The 18438-nt window shown below is 47.8% G+C and overlaps 1 protein-coding gene across 2 annotated transcripts in view; it reads left to right on the plus strand.

The window, feature by feature from the left end:
• The first annotated feature begins 11323 nt into the window (after positions 1-11323).
• The window catches only part of slc52a3-1 (solute carrier family 52 member 3-1), a 48488-nt gene continuing 41373 nt past the window's right edge, over positions 11324-18438 (plus strand). Inside the window, exons 1-3 of one of the 2 annotated variants that reach the window (XM_070895120.1) lie at positions 11375-11403; positions 14708-14759; positions 15920-17057. In XM_070895120.1, the coding sequence (XP_070751221.1) occupies positions 16000-17057 (1058 nt within the window). In that variant the 5' untranslated portion in view covers positions 11375-11403; positions 14708-14759; positions 15920-15999. Of the gene's footprint in view, positions 11404-14707; positions 14760-15919; positions 17058-18438 lie in introns of both variants that reach the window. The other variant, XM_070895119.1, reaches the window with a different exon arrangement.

The following is an 18438-nucleotide window of genomic DNA, read 5'->3' on the forward strand; positions in this document are numbered from 1 at the left end:
GCGTACTGTAGCTCAACGACAGAGGTTGGGGTGGTCTTGGATGTGACCTGGAGACGATGAAGGTTGAACAGGTCCCCACTGGTTCTGTAGTTTAGTTCCACTCCAACGGAGAGCTCGTTGACTGTGAGGTGGAGCATGGCAGCGAGGAAGATTGAGAAGAGGGTTCGGGCGATGACGCAGCCCTGTTTGACCCTGGTCCGGACGTGGATTGGGTCTGTAATGGATCCATTGGAAAGGATCACGGCCTGCATGTCGTTGTGGAGCAGGCGGAGGATAGTGATGAACTTTTGGGGGTATCCAAAATGGAGGAGGACGCTCCATAGACCCTCGCGGTTGACAGTGTCAAAGGCCTTTGTAAGCTCGAAGAAGGCCATGTTCCCTGCATTTTACCTGCAGCTGTCGTGCTGCAAAAATCATGTCCGTTGTGCCTGTAGGGGACGAAATCAGCACTGTGACTCTGGGAGGAGCTCCTCAGCCACAGGGAGAAGACGGTTGAGGAGGACTCTAGCGACGACATTTCCAGTGGCTGATAATAGGGAGATTCCCCTGTAGTTGCCGCAGTCGGACATGTCCCCTTTTTAAAAGATGGTAACAATCACTACATCTCTGAGATCTCCCGGCATGCTCTCCTCCCTCCCTCTAGATGTGGCCCTTATGGCTAAAGGGATCAAGGGGTATGGAGAGAAAGCAGTAATGGGGTACTGAAGTGCATGATCAGCCATGATCATATTGAATGGTGACGCAGGCTTGGGCTGAATGGCCTGTTCCTGCACCTATTTTCTATGTTTCTATGAGATGAGGTCATGTATTCGCGCCAACAGTGCCTACCCGTCATACTTCAGTCCCTCAGCGGCAATTCTATCCGCTCCCATGGCTTTGTTGTTCTTAAGCTGTCTTATGGCGTTTTCTACCTCGTGCAGTGTTGGGGTCTCACTGAGGTGGTGGCGGGTAGCATAGAAATGCCAGGTTGCACGGACAGATTTTAAGTGCCGCATTTGCAAAATCCATCTGAAATCCTGCTGCATATTTTGCCTGTGTGCTTGAGCGAGGCACACAGATGAGTTTTTTTTTAAGGTTATGGTTATTTTCCCCTTGCCCTCTCTTATTTTTCTCCGTTAAAGTCTTATCGAGCCACCAACTCCCAGTTCCCAGCCTTTACCACATTACCTACCTCAATATATTTTGTAGAAAATGTTCGATAACAGCAGTCAGTTTATGAATAAAGGGATACATTACAACCCAAGTGTCTGCTTGGCTCAATTGATGACGCTCTTACATCGGAGTCAGAAACTTGTTGCCGTTGCTGGGGTCACTGTCCTTGAGAGGAGCTGCATTACTGCCTGTTCCAGTGATGTTAATATTACATGGCTCTTTTGCAAGAGGGGACGGAAGATTTTTCAGTGTCCTGGCCAACATTCTTCTCTCAGCGAACGGCGCCAACAGATTAACTGACCTCTCATCTCACTTCTGTTTGTGGCATTTTGCTGTGTGTAAAGTGGCTGCTGCATTTATCTACATAAAACCGTCCCTTGCACCTTAAAGTAATTCATCATATGTGAAGTGTTTTACATGTTTCTGAAAGATGCGCTAAAGCACTTGTGACAAAAGCAAAGTAATGTTTTATTCGTTCCGGGATGTGGGCGTCGCTGGCAAGGCCAGCATTTATTGCCCATCCCTAATTGCCACCTTTTTAAATCGCTGCAGTCCGTGTGGTGACGGTATTCCCACAGTGCTGTTAGTGGTGGGGGGAGGGGGAGGGAGTTCCAGGATTTTTACCCAGCGATGATGAAAGAACAGCAATACATTTCCAAGTCGGATGGTGTGTGACTCGGAGGGGACCTTGCAGGTGATGGTGTTCCCATGCGCCTACTGCCCTTGTCCTTCTAGGTGGCAGAGGTCGTGGGTTTGGAAGGTGCTGCCGAAGAAGCCTTGGTGAGTTGCAGCAGTGCATCTTGTCGATGGTGCACACTGCAGCCACGGTGCGCCAATGGTGGAGGGAGTGAGTGTTTAAGGTGATGGATGGGGTGCCAATCAAGCGGGCTGCTTTGTCCTGGATGGTGTCGCGCTTCTTGAGTGTCGTTGGAGTGGCACTCATCCAGGCAGCTCCACGCTCCAGCCTACACTCTCTTTTAACCTCACACAGCTGAACACACGTTAAAGAGTATGAAGGACCCCCCACAGCGCTATTTAATGAACTGCTTATGGGTTAGTTGTTGGATCATTTCTTCTGGCTGTTGTTGTGTTTTGGGTCCTTTTTCGTACTTGTTAAAAGTTCCATGGGTGGCCTAGTAGGGCTGAGTGAGTATAACTGGGAGAATGAAGAGAGGCCACGCAGAGCAGGACACGCTGCTAAAAGAGGGAGGAGGAGGAGGAGGGGAAGGGTGAGAAGAAGAGCCCTCTGCAGGAGGCCATTTCTGCAGAATATCTCTAGGCAACAATTCTCGTACCTGAACTCAGGCCTCTGCTGGAGATATAAGCAACATCCCTCAGTTTGTCATGCACTGCTGCATAAGGGAGGTCACTGAAGCTCTCTCTGCAAAGAGACAGATTCATCTCATTTGCTCGTGCCAGGGACAAGCAGACAGAATGAGCACAAGGGTTTGCAAGGATTGCAGGCTTCTCCATGTTGCAGGGTGCCATTGCCTGCATGCACATTGCTTTGTGTATGCCTCATGCCAACTCAGCCATGTACCTGAACCGAAAGGGATTCCACTCCCTGAATGTGCAGCTGATGTGTGACCATAGGCAACGCATCACACAGGTCAATGCCTGCTATCCTGGCAGCAGTCACGATGCGTCCACTCTGTGCCAGCTGTATTTCCACCACCACGTCAAACCAAAGGGTGGCTACTGGGCGATAAGGGTCATGGCTCCGGTCCGCAACCCACGCACACATGGGCAGCAGGCATGCAACGAGAGCCGTGCTCCCACAAAGAATCCAATAGAGCAGACCATCAGCGTCCACAAACAATACTTCTCCTGACTGGACCGCACTGGAAGATCGCTGCAGTACTTGGCTGAGATTTGTCATGGTATTCAGAATAAGGGGCCGTTCATTCAAAACGGAGATGAGGAGGAATTTCTTCTTTCAGAGGGTCATGAATCTGTGGAATTCTCTACCCCAGAAAGCTGTGGAGGTTGGGTCATTGAATATATTTAAGGCAGAGATAGACAGATTTTTGAACGATAAGGGAGTGAAGGGTTATGGGGAGTGGACTGGGAAGAGGAGTTGAGGCCAGGACCAGCTCAGCCATGATCTTATTCAATGGCGGAGCTGGCTCGAGGGGCCAAATGGCCTACTCCTGCTCCTATTTCTTCTAGTCTTATGTTCTTATGCTGCATGCTGCACAGCCATGCCATCATGAGGGAACAGTACATGCCACCAACTATTAGGCGAGAGGTTGTGGAGTAGGAGCACAAGGAGAAGGAGGTGGAGGAAGAGGAGGCATTGAGGAGGAGGCAGAACAGGAGGAAGTGGAGGGAGGAAGTGGAAGGGAGGCTGCAACTGTCATATATTCAACTATCATTGTAACCCATGTTTCAGCTGATCTAAGTTGTACACCTTGAAAATATTGACCATCAGGGGGTGAACTTGTGGGAGACACTCCTAACCTGGACATTCAGGTATAAAAGGGGAAGCTCCACCCACCGTCTGCCTCTTGAGGTCTTGGTAATAAAGGTAACTGGTCACAGAGTGATCTTTTCTCAAGTATGGGACTCGTGTGCATTTATACTGCATAGTAAGGACATATCATTGGCGACAAGAAACTGGGATTTAAACCACGCGAGCATGGCCACTAGCAGCACAGAAGAGAGGTACTGTGTTGGTGATGATTGGGACGACTTTATTGAGAGACTGCAGCAAAGTTTTGTCACTAAGGAATGGTTGGGACAGGATTCGGCCGACAAACGCAGGGCTCATCTCCTGACGGTTTGTGGATCCAGAACATACTCCCTGATGAAGGACCTTCTAGCGCCAGAGAAGCTGGCGGACAAGACGTTCGAAGAGCTCAGCAAGTTGATCGGGGAACACCTTAAACTGGCGAGCAGCATGCACATGGCGAGACACCGGTTTTACACGCACCGGCGGCGAGAAGGGCAAAGTGTTCCAGACTTCGTGGCAGATCTCCGGCGACTGGCGAGCCTTTGTAAGTTCACAGATGCATGCAGAGCGGAGATGTTGCGAGACTTTTTTATTGAAGGCATCAGGCACGTTGGTGTTTTGAGGAAACTGATTGAGACCAAAGACTTGACCTTGAAAGTGGCGACTCTGATAGCCCAGACAATTATCTCAGGGGAGGAAGAGACCAGAATGATATATGACAACAATCTTGGCTCAAATGCGGCAAATGATCATGGAGTCAACATTGTTAACGCGGCACACAGTTCTCTAGGCAGACAAGGGCAATCGGACATGCCCCAGCATGTAGTCGAACCCAAAGGGGGAATTCAACAGAGACAATGGCTAGCTGAACGGCGATTCATGCCATCGCAATGGACAATGCGACAAGTAATGGGGCCATCAACACCTGTTAATGGTGCGCTTAAGGACAGTTACAGAAACAGTCAGAGATGATCGACTGGTAATGGACCTTTTGTTACCAACAACAGGGCCTCCAGCTCATGCTGGAGGTGTGGAGGCAAACACACAGCCAGAGCTTGCAGGTATCAGCAATATACCTGCAGAAACTGCAATGTCAGCTGTCACTTGGCGCGTATGTGCAGGAAGCCTGCAGCCAGGTTGATGTACGAGGAGGATGGGCCCGATGTAAGCCCTACGAGGCCAAATGAATACTGGGGGAAATCGCTGGAAGCTGAAGTTCAGCGAGTTCATGTGGAGCACATATACAGTTCATATACCAGGACACCACCGATAATGATGAAAGTGCTCCTCAATGGCATCCCAGTATTAATGGAGCTAGACCCAGGGGCCAGCCAGTCCCTGATGAGTATCAAACAGTTCGAAAGGTTGTGGGTGTCCAAGGCCAGGAGGCCAAAATTATTGCCGATTGACGCACAGCTACGGACATATACAAAGGAGATCATTCCGGTGCTAGGCAGTGCCACGGTAGTCGTGACCCACAAAGATTCGGAGAACAGGTTACCACTCTGGATTGTCCCGGGGGACGGTCCCGCATTACTGGGGAGGAGTTGGCTTGCTGTCATGAACTGGATATGGGGTGATGTCAATGCAATTTCTTCTGTGGAGCGAGTATCATGCTCACAGATCCTGGACAAATTTGACTCATTATTTCAACCCGGCATCGGCACTTTCATGGGGGCCAAGGTAGTGATTCACATAAACCTGGACGCGAGGCCAGTACACCACAAGGCCAGAGCGGTGCCATACGTGATGCAGGAAAGATAGAATGCGAATTGGACCGCCTGCTGAGGGAAGGCATCATCTCGCCAGTCGAATTCAGTGACTGGGCGAGCCCGATTGTGCCGGTGCTCAAGGCGGATGGGTCGATCAGGATATGTGGCGATTACAAGGCCACCATCAATCGGGTGTCACTCCAAGACTAGTACTCGCTATCGAGAGCAGAGGACCTCTTTGCGACGCTATCCGGTGGCAAACTTTTTTCAAAATTTGACCTGACCTCAGCTTACATGACCCAGGAGCTGGCGAGTGAGTCGAAGAAGCTGACCACCATCACGACACACAAGGGGTTGTTTGAGTATAACAGATGTCCGTTCGGGATTCGTTCGGCCGCTGCAATCTTTGAACGAAATATGGAAAACCTCCTCAAGTCAATTCCAAGGACGCTGGTTTTTCAAGACAACATCCTCATCACGGGTTGTGATACTGAAGAACACCTCCACAACCTGAAGGAGGTGCTACGCAGACTGGACCGGGTAGGGCTGCGACTGAAAAAGGCGAAGTGCGTCTTCTTAGCTCCAGAGGTAGAATTCCTGGGGAGGAAGGGATCACCCAGACCCCATAACACAATGCAGCTGCGTTCGTTCCTGGGGCTCCTGAACTATTTTGGTAACTTTATTCCCAAATTGAGCACACTGTTAGAGCCGCTACACGTGCTCCTATGCAAAGGTCGCGATTGGGTCTGGGGGGACAGCCAGGAAAGGGCTTTTGATAGAGCACGCAATTTGTTATGTTCCAACAAACTGTTAACGTTATATGACCCGTGTAAGAAACTTGTTTTAACGTGCGATGCGTCGTCCTATGGGGTTGGGTGTGTGTTGCAGCATGTGAATGCCAATGGTCAGTCACAGCCGGTAGCTTATGTCTCCAGAAGTCTGTCTCGGGCAAAAAGGGGCTACAGGATGATCGAAAAGGAAGCGCTAGCATGTGTATATGAGGTAAAAAAAATGCACCAGTACCTGTTTGGCAGGAAGTTTGAGCTGGAGACAGATCAGAAACCCCTAACGCCCCTTTTGGCCAACAACCAAGACCATAAATGCGAATGCATCGGCCTGCATACAGAGGTGGGCACTCACGTTAGCCGCCTATCACTACACAATTCAGCACAGACCGGGCACTGAAAACTGTGCCGATGCACTCAGCAGGCACACACTAGCCACTACTGGGGGGGGCAGCTGAGCATGATGCTGAGGTGGTCATGGCTGTTGAAGCTTTCGAAAGCGAAGGCTCACCTGTGACAGCCCGTCAGATTAAAGTGTGGACAAATAAAGACCCGCTACTGTCTTTAGTTAAGAAATGTGTCCTGAATGGGGACTGGGCAGCCACGTACGGGGCATGCCCTGAGGAGTTTAAACCATTTCATAGGCGCAAGGATGAACTCTCGATTCAGGCCGATTACCTACTGTGGGGAAACCAAGTAGTCATGCCCCAGAAGGGCACAGAGGTGTTTATCAGAGAACTTCACAATGAGCACCCGGGCATTGTCATGATGAAGGCAATTGCCAGGTCACACGTTTGGTGTCCAGGGATAGATGCAGACCTGGAACTTTGTGTTCGCATGTGCAACACGTGTGCTCAGCTGGGCAACGCACCCAGAGAAGCCCCCCTTAGCCCCTGGTCCTGGCCCGCCAAGCCATGGACATGCATCCATGTGGACTACGCAGGTCCTTTCATGGGAAAAATGTTTTTGGTTGCAGTAGACGCCTATTCCAAATGGATTGAGTGTGCCATTTTAAATTCAAGCACATTCTCTGCCACGGTAGAAAGTCTACGGGCAATGTTCGCCGTCCATGGTCTACCGGATGTCTTGGTCAGCGACAATGGCCCGTGCTTCACAAGCACTGAATTCCAGGACTTCATGGCAGGCAATGGAATCAACCATGTCAGAACGGCACTGTTCAAGCCGGCCTCAAATGGCCAGGCGGAACGAGCAGTGCAGATAATCAAACAGGGGATGCTCAGAATCCAAGGGGGTTCCCTACAAAGCCGCTTATCATGCCTCCTGTTGGCCAAAAGATCCCGACCACACTTGCTCACAGGGGTTCCACCTGCAGAGCTGCTAATTAAAAGGATGCTCAAAACCAGCTTATCCCTTATACACCCCACTATGAAAGAAATTGTTGAGAGTAGGCGTCAGTCACAATGTGACTACCATGACAGGAATGCGAGGGCACGATGTATTGATGTCAATGACCCTGTTTTTGTCCTTAATTATGCTGCAGGGCCCAAATGGCTCGCAGGCACTGTGATTGCCAAAGAGGGGAATAGGGTTTTGGTAGTTAAACTTACCAATGGACAAATCTGCCGCAAACACGTGGATCAAACTAAAAGGAGGTTCAGCTACCCCACAGAAGCAGCAGAGGAAGAACACGACGTATAGTTTACTCCATCACAGGTGACCGAACACCGGAACCAAGTGGAGGAGAGCCCAGTCACTGTGGGCAGTCTGGACAGGCCTGAGGCATCGCAAACAGCAGACACTCAGGCCAGCGCCCAACAACCGGAGCCCCAACTCAGGCGCTCTGCAAGGGAGCGTAAACCACCAGAGAGACTTAACCTGTGATCCCAATAAGACTTTGGGGGGGAGGTGATGTCATGTATTCAACTATCATTGTAACCCATGTATAAGCTGACCTAAGCTGTACACCTTGAGAACATTGACCAAAAGGGGTGAACTTGTGGGAGACAATCCTAACCTCGACTTTCCAGTATAAAAGGGGAAGCTCCACCCACCTTCATCACTTGAGGTCTTGGCAATAAAGGTAACTGGTCACAGAGTGACCTTCTCTCAAGTATGGGCCTTGTGTACATTTATACTGTATAGTAAGGACATATCAGCAACCTAGACAGCGAACAAATAATACTCGAGTGATACCAACATTCACCAACAGTCCCACATTCCTTACCTTTCCACTGCCACTGACCATCACACAATGCAAAAATAAAAGCCAACGCAATCCAAATTTAGAAATTAAACCATGCCATTGTGCATACTACAGTAAACGAATCACCCTCTCGCAATCCCTTGGTGTCTGCTCCATGTGCCTTTGCCTGTCCTAGTGCTCCGACGAGGTGCTTCCCAAATGGCTACAGCCTGGCTGGCGGCAGGCTGCTGAACTTCAATCGAGGAAACGCAGTTGGCCTTGGAGGGCGATCGCGAACAGCTCTAGGCCCAGAAGACTCGGCTGCAGAATGCATCATCTGGGCCTGGGCTGCAACAGTCTGTGCTGGCTGGCCAATAGGCAACAGCAAAGGCACGGGCGGAGTGGCCCTGGGAAGGAGCACGCATGCTGTTGTCCTGAGAGAAGATAGCAAGCTCATACTCCATGAAGCCACTTCCACTCTCCCAGACGGGGCCTCAACAAACCGGGCGCTCTGTTGGCCCGCATATTTTTATTAACACAGAAGATGTCCTTCCGTTCCCAAGATCTCCACGTTCCTTTGTTGTATCTCCTGCACCAGAATCTCCAGGGCATCATTCTCAATTGGGGAGTTGTGTCCACGTTTATGCTCTTCCCCACCACTCCAATATTGTGCAGTGACAGCAAATAGATTTCCATCTTATAAAAATGTCGCTCTCCTTTACTTGTGAGCAGCAGTCCTTTAAGAGTTTCTGCCTCACCTGAGTTCTTACGCCTTGTTCAATCAGCATGCTCCTTCCACTCTAGAAAATGGTGCAGGGAGCTCGATAACTTAGTACAGGTACAACGTCTCAAATCTGGCAACCTTTGGATCGAGATCGTGCCGATTTTTGGATTTTTCCAGATTTCGGACAGGAAAATCAAGACCACGCGTATGCTACCGAGACAGACAAAGTAGTAATGGTGGCGTGGGTCAGGTCGGGCCGGGTCGAGAGTCATTCGGCAAGGCTCGGACCGATCGTACGCCATTTAAAACATAATGGTGAAGCCGATAACTAGTTCAGCCCGCCGGTCTTTGGACAATAATTCTGGATTTTATTTTACTGAATGCGATTTTCTCAAAAATGTCCGGTTTTCGGACAATTCCAATTTTCGGACAGCCGGATTTGAGGCGTTTTACCTGTATAATTTACTGGGCTAACTTTGCAATCAATATCCAACAAGATCAGTTCTCTACATTGAAAGGTCAACTGCAGCCAACTTGGATTATGCTAGAGTCGTAAAAACAGCCTTATCGTTTGAAGTCCTCGATTTTGAATCTTGATGATTCCAGAAAATAATCAAAAAGGCTGATGGAATGCTGGCATTTATATCTAGAGGACGAGAATACAATGGGATAGAAGTTATGCTGCAGCTGTACAAAGCCCTTGTTAGACCACAACTGGAGTGCAGTGAGCAGTTCTGGGCACCACACCTTAGGAAGGATATATTGGCCTTGGAGGGAGTGCAGCATAGCTTTACCAGAATGGTACCCGGACTTCAAGAGTTAAGTTACGAGGAGCGATTACACAAATTAGGGTTGTATTCCCTAGAATTTAGAAGGTTAAGGGATGATCTGATTGAAGTTTTCAGGATATTAAGGGGAACAGATAGGGTAGACAGAGAGAAACTATTTCCGCTGGTTGGAGAGTCTAGGACTAGGGAGCATAGTCTAAAAATTAGAGCCAGGCCTTTCAGGAGTGAAATTAGAAAACACTTCTACACACAAAGGGTGGTAGAAATTTACAACCATCTTCTGCAAACAGCAATTGATGCTAGATCAATTGTTAATTTCAGATCGGATCCGGATTGATCGACCTGAATCGTTTTTCTTTCCACAGATGCTGCCCGACCTGCTGAGATTTCCAGCGAATTCTGTTTTTATTACAATGATTCAACTGCTTGATCAATTTGAAGGGGTGAAATGATTAAATCAAACTGAACTTGCATTAAAGTGTAAATCTATGCAATGGTGATTTGTTATAAGGACTTCTGACCGAATCAAGCAAATTACTTTGCAATGCCTCTCTGTGAACACTGGAGGGCACTGATGTTTCAATTGTAAACTTTCAACAAAGTCTGCAGAACACAGCAGACTCTCCATTGAAAGTGACTTAATTCCAATTATCTGATAATACAAATATTTTAAACACTACATTCCACCTATGCTGTGCCATTTCTTCTGTCTAATTCAAATTATTAGATAGGTATAAAACTCGGCTGCCCATGTCCTAATTCACACCACATCCTGTTCACCCATCACCTCTGTGCTCGCTGACCTACATTGGCTCCCGGTTAAGCAAAGCCTCGATTTCAAAATTCTCATCCTTGTTTACAAATCCCTTCATAGCCTCGCCCCTCCCTATCTCTGTAATCTCCTCCAGCTCCACAACCCACCGAGATGTCTGCGCTCCTCTAATTCTGCCCTCCTGAGCATCCCTGATTTTAATCGCTCAACCATTGGTGGCCGTGCCTTCAGCTGCCTGGGCCCCAAGCTCTGGAACTCCCTGCCTAAACCTTTCTGCCTCTCTACCTCTCTTTCTTCCTTTAAGACGCTCCTTAAAACATACCTCTTTGACCAGGCTTTTGTTCTCGTGCCCTAATTTCTTCTTATCTGGCTCGGTGTCAAATTTTTGTCTTACAACACTCCTGTGCAGCGCCTTAGGAAGATTTTAGATGTTAAATGTGCTATATAAATACAAGTGGTTGTTGTTAATTCACATTTTTTTAAGCACAAGAGTTGTCTTGAACTATTAAGAGTGGAACTACACTGTAATACACAGCAATTAGCTTGTGCCGCATTACATGGGGGTGTGGGTCATAGTGTGGACTGGTCTCGCTGTGTGACCAAGCAGCTTTCAGTCATAATTATTTAACAACCGGTTCTGTTTTTAAGGTGTGCAAGTGAGACATGAAGATTAAAACATCTTGTTCCTCTGGGTTTGAACTAATAAAACACACCTTATTCTTATCAGGTTGTTGGAATATAGCCAAAGTACAAAGCAGTTGTGGGAGTTGTGGCTTGGAGATGTGCCCACGAGAGCTGGAGCCGAAGCAGCGTACAGTCCCATCAGCGTTACACTTCGGGCTAAGATTGCAAGAACTTGCTCGCTCCTTCTGCAGGTAAGAAACTCTCTCGTCTTTTTCTCCTCAGGGAAAGTCTGAACAGATCTGGGTGTTTCAGGGCCCCGTCACCATTTTTTTTCTGGGGGCTGCTTTATGTCGGTTAGTAACCAAGCAGTAAAAAGAGAAGTGATGTAATGCCTTCCCTAGGTGTGACTGCTTTCAAACACACAAGCTCTTTTGCAGCTCTGCGATGTGTGGCAAAGCCTATCAACAACTACTTGTATTTATATAGCGCCTTTAACACAGTAAAGCGTCCCAAGGCGCTGCACGGGAGGGTTAGCAAACAAAATTTGTCACCGAGCCACGTCAAGAAATATTAGGACAGATGACCAAAAGCTTGGTCAAAGAGGTAGGTTTTAAGGAGCATCTTAAAGGAGGAAAGAGAGGTAGAGAGGTTCAGGCAGGGAGTTCCAGAGCTTGGGGTCTAGGCAACAGAAGGCACGGCCACCGATGGCTGAGCGATTATAATCAGGGATGCTCAAGAGGGTAGAATTAGAGGAGTGCAGACATCTCGGGGGTATGGTGGGTATGGGGGGGGGGGGGTGGGGGGGAGGGGGCATTGTGGAAAAAAAGAAAAACTTTGATATTTATATAGCGCCTTTCACGACCACCGGACGTCTCAAAGTGCTTTACATCCAATGAAGTACTTTTGGCGTGTAGTCACTGTTGTAATGTGGGAAATGTGAGAGAGAGAGGTGAAGAGGCAGAAAGGTTTAGAGAGGGAATTCCAGAGCTTAGGGTCTCGGCAGCTGAAGGCACAGCTGAAGTCAATGGTGGAGTGATGGAAATCGCTAAGTCAGGTTTTATTTCACAATCAAAACCGATGTTTCTCAATTAAAGGATCAGGCCGCTAATGTAAAAGCTCTGAAAGGCTCTTTATCTCCCTCATAAAGTAAAAGGCTGTTGCAATGATAAGATTGTCCTCTAACAGCAATGCCACCCGCAATCATTTTTTTAAGTAACAAACTTTTTAGTTTACATAAAAACTTTCTAGCAACATTTAAAAAAAAATACAGAATCAAAATGTTTAAGAGGGAATTAGGAAAACACTTAAAAACAAAATATATTAAAGGGTACATGGAAACAACAGGATACTGGGACTAGAGTAGATAGTTTCTCGGGCAGCCAGTGCAGCACAAGCTCGATGGGCTTCTGTGCATATATCTGTAGAATTACATCGTGTCTACAGCACAGAAACAGGCCATTCGGAACTTGTCTATGCTGGCTTTTATGCTCTACACGAGACTCCTCCCACCCCTTTTCATCTCACCTTATCAGCATACCCTTCTCTTCCCTTCTCCCTCATATCCTTGTCTAGCCTCCCCTTAAATGCATCTATACTGTTCGATTCAACTACTCTCTGTGGCAGCAAGTTCCACATTCTCACCACTCTCTGGGTAAAGAAGTTTCTCTTGAATTCCCTATTGGATTTATTGGTGACTATCTTGTATTAATAACTTCTAGTTTTGGAAACTTTGTAAGTTGCAGTTATATAGAGTTAGACCCCATTTATGCGTTCAGTTCTGGCAACCGCACCTCAGGAAGGATACATTGGCCTTGGAGCGGGTGCAGCGCAGATTCACCATTTTAATACTGGGGCTAAAAGGGTTAAATTATGAGGACAGGCTGCACAGACTAGGCTTGTATTCCCCCTGAATATTGTAGATTAAGGGATGATTTAATTGAGGTGTTTAAGATGATTGATGGGTTCAATAGGGTAGAGAGAGAGAAACTATCTCCGCTGGTGGGGGGAGTCCAGAACAATGGGGCATAACCTTAGAATTAGAGCCAGGCCCTTCAGGAGTGATGTCAGACAGCACTTCTTCACACAAAGAGGAGTGGGAATCTGGAACTCTCTCCCCCAAAATGCTGTACAGGCCGGGGGTCAATCGCAAATTCCAAAATTGGGATGGACAGATTTTGTTCGGCAAGGATATTAAGGGTTAGGGAACCAAGGCGGGTAGATGGAGCTATGATACAGATCAGCCATGAGTCAGTAAAATGAATGTATAACAACAACTTGTACTAATATAGCACCATCAACGGGCTCCTGCGGGGTGAATGGCCTTTCCTGTTCCGATGTTCCTATGAACATCCCTGGTGACTCTCCACCACTTGATATTAGACAAAGCAGCAAGGCCCCCCAGTTCAGTCGCTGATGTTGAGGATTCAATGATCCTAGTCAGGATGGCAGTAGCAGCTCCATAATTAGCTTTACTGCCCCTGAGCAAAGTAGGAGAGAAAATATCAGCCAGGCTTCTTGTTTCCGATCGCTGTCCCGCGACCTCTGTCGCAAAATGCAAGCGTGTGGATGTTGAGCAAGAACAGGATTGGTGTGACTGTGATGTTCCCTCCGCGCTCTCCCCCGCCCAGTCAATTATTCTCCCGACATGACTACTAGCCACTTGGCAAGGCACTGCCGAGTGACTGTTGCCATGGAAATGTACCTCGTTGCAGGTCGATCAGCCATGATCTCATTGAATGGAACAATAGGCTCGAGGGGCTGAGTGGCTTACTGCTGTCCCGATGTTCCCATAAAGGTTCCAGCTCGTCAGCAAAAGAAAAAATGAAAATATTGATTTTTTTTTTCCAGAAATGTATCTTTAAAGGAGAAAGAAACTTTGGGAATGTTAAGCATCTATAGACAGGCCCCTTGCGATTTCTCCTCCTTCTCAAAGAGTACCTAAAACAAAGGCAGTTGAAAGACTCCTGCACAGTCTCTGTTAATCATTCATCTGCTGAGCGTAATAATGGAGTGGATACACTCAATTGACATTGACCTTGGAGTCAGTAAAATGAATGTATAACAGCAACTTGTACTGATACAGCACCTTTAACATTGCACGATATCTGAAAGGGGATTGGTCAAACAGCAGTCGGCTGGAGAAGAGTTAGGAGAGCTGCCTGAAGGGGGGTTCGGTTTTAATGGGCAGCTGGATCGGTGCATGGGGGGGCTGGGTGCGGGAGGGGGGTTGCGGGAGGGGTGAGTGGAAAGCTGGAGTATCTTCTAGCAATGACCCATTGTCAGAACTGGACAAAGTTAGAGATGTAACAGATTTTTAAGCAAGTGCAGGGGCAGTTTTCAGGGGGAGTGGAGGAAAGAACAAAAGGGAAGGTCTGTGATAGGGTGGAGGGCAGAAGAGATTAAATGACAAAAGGGATGATGGTGCAAGGCAAAAGGATAATGGGACAAGTTAATAAAACAAAAGATGAGGCTAAAAACCTGTTACATCTCTAACTTTTTCCAGTTCTGACAAAGGGTCATCGTCCTGAAACGTTAACTCTATTTCTCGCTCCACAGATGCTGCCTGATCTGCTGAGCATTTCAGCATTTTCTGTTTTTAAGCAAGTGGGTAAGTCCATTTAACTTGTCCGTCCAGTTTTCGCTGGGCGGGAGGAATTAGATTCACATTCCCCTGCCCCCTCCCAAGGTGTGGTTGAGAAGGTAGGTTGGGAGGAAGCTTCTGAAGCAGGCGAAAGATGTAGCAAGGTGAGAGGTGAGTGCAGGAGTGGTGATGGTTGTGCCAACAGTGCTGAAGCAGGAGGAGGAAGGACTGCACAGTAGACTAGCCCTGGAGGAGTGGAAGGTTTCAGCAGGGATGCAGGAAGGTTGGACTGGGAGAACCATAGAATCATAGAACGCTACAGCCCAGAAGGAGGCCATTCAACCCATCGTGCCTGTGCTGGCTCTTTGGAAGAGCTGCCCAATTAGTCCCATTCCCCCTGCTCTTTCCCCATAGCTCAGCAAATGTTTTCTTTTCCAAGTATTTGAAAATATTCAAGGTCGTGTCTGCTGTCTCAAATGGATGTAAAAGATCCCATGGCACTTTTCGATGAAGAGCAGGGAAGTTATCCCCGGTGTCCTGGCCAATATTTATCCCTCAATGAACATAATAGAACAGATTATCTGGTGACTATCACATTGCTGTTTGTGGGAGCTTGCTGTGTGCAAATTGGCTGCCGCGTTTCGCACATTACAACAGTGACTACACTCCAAATGTACTTCATTGGCTGTAAAGCGCTTTGATACCGTGGCCGTGAATGGCACTGCGTAAGTGCAAGTCTTTCTTTCTTCTTTCTTTTCTATTGATCCAATTCCCTTTTGAAAGTTACGATTGAATCTGCTCCCACCGTCCTTTCAGGCAGCGCGTTCCAGATCACAACAACTCGCTGAGTAAGAAAGTGTATCCGCATATCGCCTCTGGTTCTTTTGACAATCGCCTTAGAATGGAGCATTGTCACGGAGAGATATGCAAAGGGGGAAGAGGATTTTTAATCAATGTACTGGGGGGGGGGGCGGTGATGGGAAGCCAGTGGAGATGGACAAGGATAGGAGTAATAGGGAATGGCACTTAATATGGGATATGATGTGAGTGGGTGAGTTCTGAACTCTGGGGATAGGGTGCTGTTATACTCCTAGGTGTACTCTGAATGCAAAGAATACAAATACTACTATTTTGTAGCGCCTTATTTGATAAAAGTATGATTATTTTATTGTTGCTTTGCATTTCAGAAGACGCATCGTTCCTGTCAACCTTGTGCCTTCTGATACAGATGAGCGCCGTCCCATAGACTGACCTGTACCACAGCACCATGTCCCTCGCCATCCACATACTAGCCTGTATATTTGGCACGGGCTCATGGGTTGCCATCAACGGTCTGTGGGTGGAGCTTCCGCTCATTGTGAACGTCTTGCCTGAAGGCTGGGACTTGCCCTCTTACCTCACTGTCATCATTCAACTGGCCAACGTGGGACCTCTGTTTGTCACTCTCATGCACAAGTTTGCACCAGGGAAGGTGAAGGAGATCATTGCCATCTACATTATTATCAGCATCGGAATAATGGCCAGCTTGCTGATGGTGTTCTTCTGGAAGGAGACTACACTACTGGCAGGTAAATCTCACAGTACAGCATTTCTTATTCTGACATTTTTCTTGTCACTCGTGGACTGTACCTCTTCCGTGACCTTTCTTCCTTTCATGATGAGACTCCGGACAAAGTACATGACCACCTATTTTATTGGAGAAGGCCTGAGTGGCTTCGTCCCTGGTCTTGTGGCAATAGGCCAAGGTGCTGGGATGGTCAAGTGCGTAAACGTTTCAAAGATCGCCAACGTGACCATTAGCAACTTCACAGACGGGGCAAGTGTTCAGCATTACCTGCCTGCCAACTTCTCCACTGAAGCGTTCTTAGCTTTCCTCACAGCGATGATGGCTTTCTGCTTGGTGGCTTTTGTTTTCCTCACACGAGTCCCGTGGTTACCTGACAAGGAGTTGAATGAAGAGCCAGTGTCTGATCGAGTGGCGCACGTCTCAACCACTGAATTAGAATTGAATAAATGCATCTCTGAGCGATTGGCGGATACACAAAGCTCCAGTCTAACTAGTCCTCGGAATGGGATGGCTATAGCTAAGCACCCAGCCGAAATAGAAAATATGACAATCAGTACATTCACCAAGTACTCCAGGCTCCAGCTCCTGTTCATTTATCTTCTGGTTATCTGGGTGAATTCATTGACCAATGGTTTTCTACCATCAGTGCAGACCTACTCATGCTTACCCTACGGAAACACTGCTTACCACCTGTCTGCCGCTTTGGGTTCCATGGCTAATCCTGGCGCCTGCATCATTGCTTTGTTTCTACCCAACAGGTAGGCACTCGGTTGTCTTATGAAGAAAGGTTGAGCAGGTATGGCCTGTACTCACTGGAGTTTAGAAGAATGAGTGGCAATTTTATTGAAACATTTAAGATTCTGAGGGGGGTTGACAGGGTAGATGCAGAGAGGATGTTTCCCCTCGTGGGAGAAATCTAGAACTGGGGACATAGTTTCAGAATAAGGGGTTGCCCATTTAAAATGGAGATGAGGAGGAATTTCTTCTCTCAGATGGTCGTAAATCTTTGGAAATCTCTACCCCAGAGAGCTGTGGGAGCTGGGTCATTGAATATATTTAAGGTGGAAATAGACAAATTTTTTTAACTACAGGGAAGTCAAGGGTTATGAGGAGCGGGCACGGAAGTGGAGTTGAGGCTAAGATCAATTCAGCCATGATCTTATTGAATGGCGGAGCAGGGGGCCAAATGGCCTACTCCTGCTCCTATTTCTTATGTTCGTATTCTGTTCCCAGAATGTAAAGGAATTTGAAAATGGTGAGACGATTGTAGTAGATTCATTCTAATATATTTTACAATGCCACAGACCTAAGCTAGAACGATGTCACGTCTACTGTCTTGGTATGGTTTGGGACCAACTTACTGGGAAATGACTCTGTAGGAGGCATTGCCTAACATCCCTGGAAAAAAACTCCTCATAGGTATAAATTTTGGTGATTTTCCTCATGAATTACTGGATAAATGGATCAAGGGTAATAACATTTCTTGTAGCTTTTCAGCCAAATTTCTTCCTCCCCCACCCCTAGAAAGTTGCCAATTAGTGGTGAGGTGCTGTCCCATGGGCAAAGGCAACCCAATGGCACCTGTGGAATCGTAGATGTTTGTAGCACAGAAGGAAGCCATTCGGCCCATCATGTCTGTTCTGGATGTTTGCTAGAGCAAGTTAAGTCTACTCCCACTGCCCTGCTCTCTCTCGCAGCCCTGTAAATGGTTCCCGTGAATGTAGCGGTGGGACTAATGCCTACGCAGATTGGGCTCAGGCCATACCGTTGCTAAATTGGCGTGATTTGCGCCCGTTTTATGCCTGAAAAATGGGCGCAACGCAGACCAGTTTCTCCCCCCGGGGAGCCCAGTAATTGGGTGGGATTGCAATCGGGCTCAGTCTGGCAAAGCATTGGGAATTGAGCAGCTGAGCTAGCATGCCGACAGGCAGGCAAGGAGAGGTGGATATGGCATCAGGAATCGAGCAGGGGGCCAGCAGGAAGGTAAGAAGGGCACTGAGAATCAGACAGGCAGGCAGGTGGGCCATCAGTGAGGGAGAAGCAAATGCAAGTGTCCCAAAAAATACACCTAAATTGGCACCTGTGCTCCTGGCTGTCACCAAGACTCTGCTGAAGCGTAATAGTGGGAGTCGTCTGACA

Source organism: Pristiophorus japonicus, chromosome 12 (genome assembly GCF_044704955.1).
Source record: "Pristiophorus japonicus isolate sPriJap1 chromosome 12, sPriJap1.hap1, whole genome shotgun sequence".
NCBI classification, from domain to species: Eukaryota; Metazoa; Chordata; class Chondrichthyes; family Pristiophoridae; genus Pristiophorus; species Pristiophorus japonicus.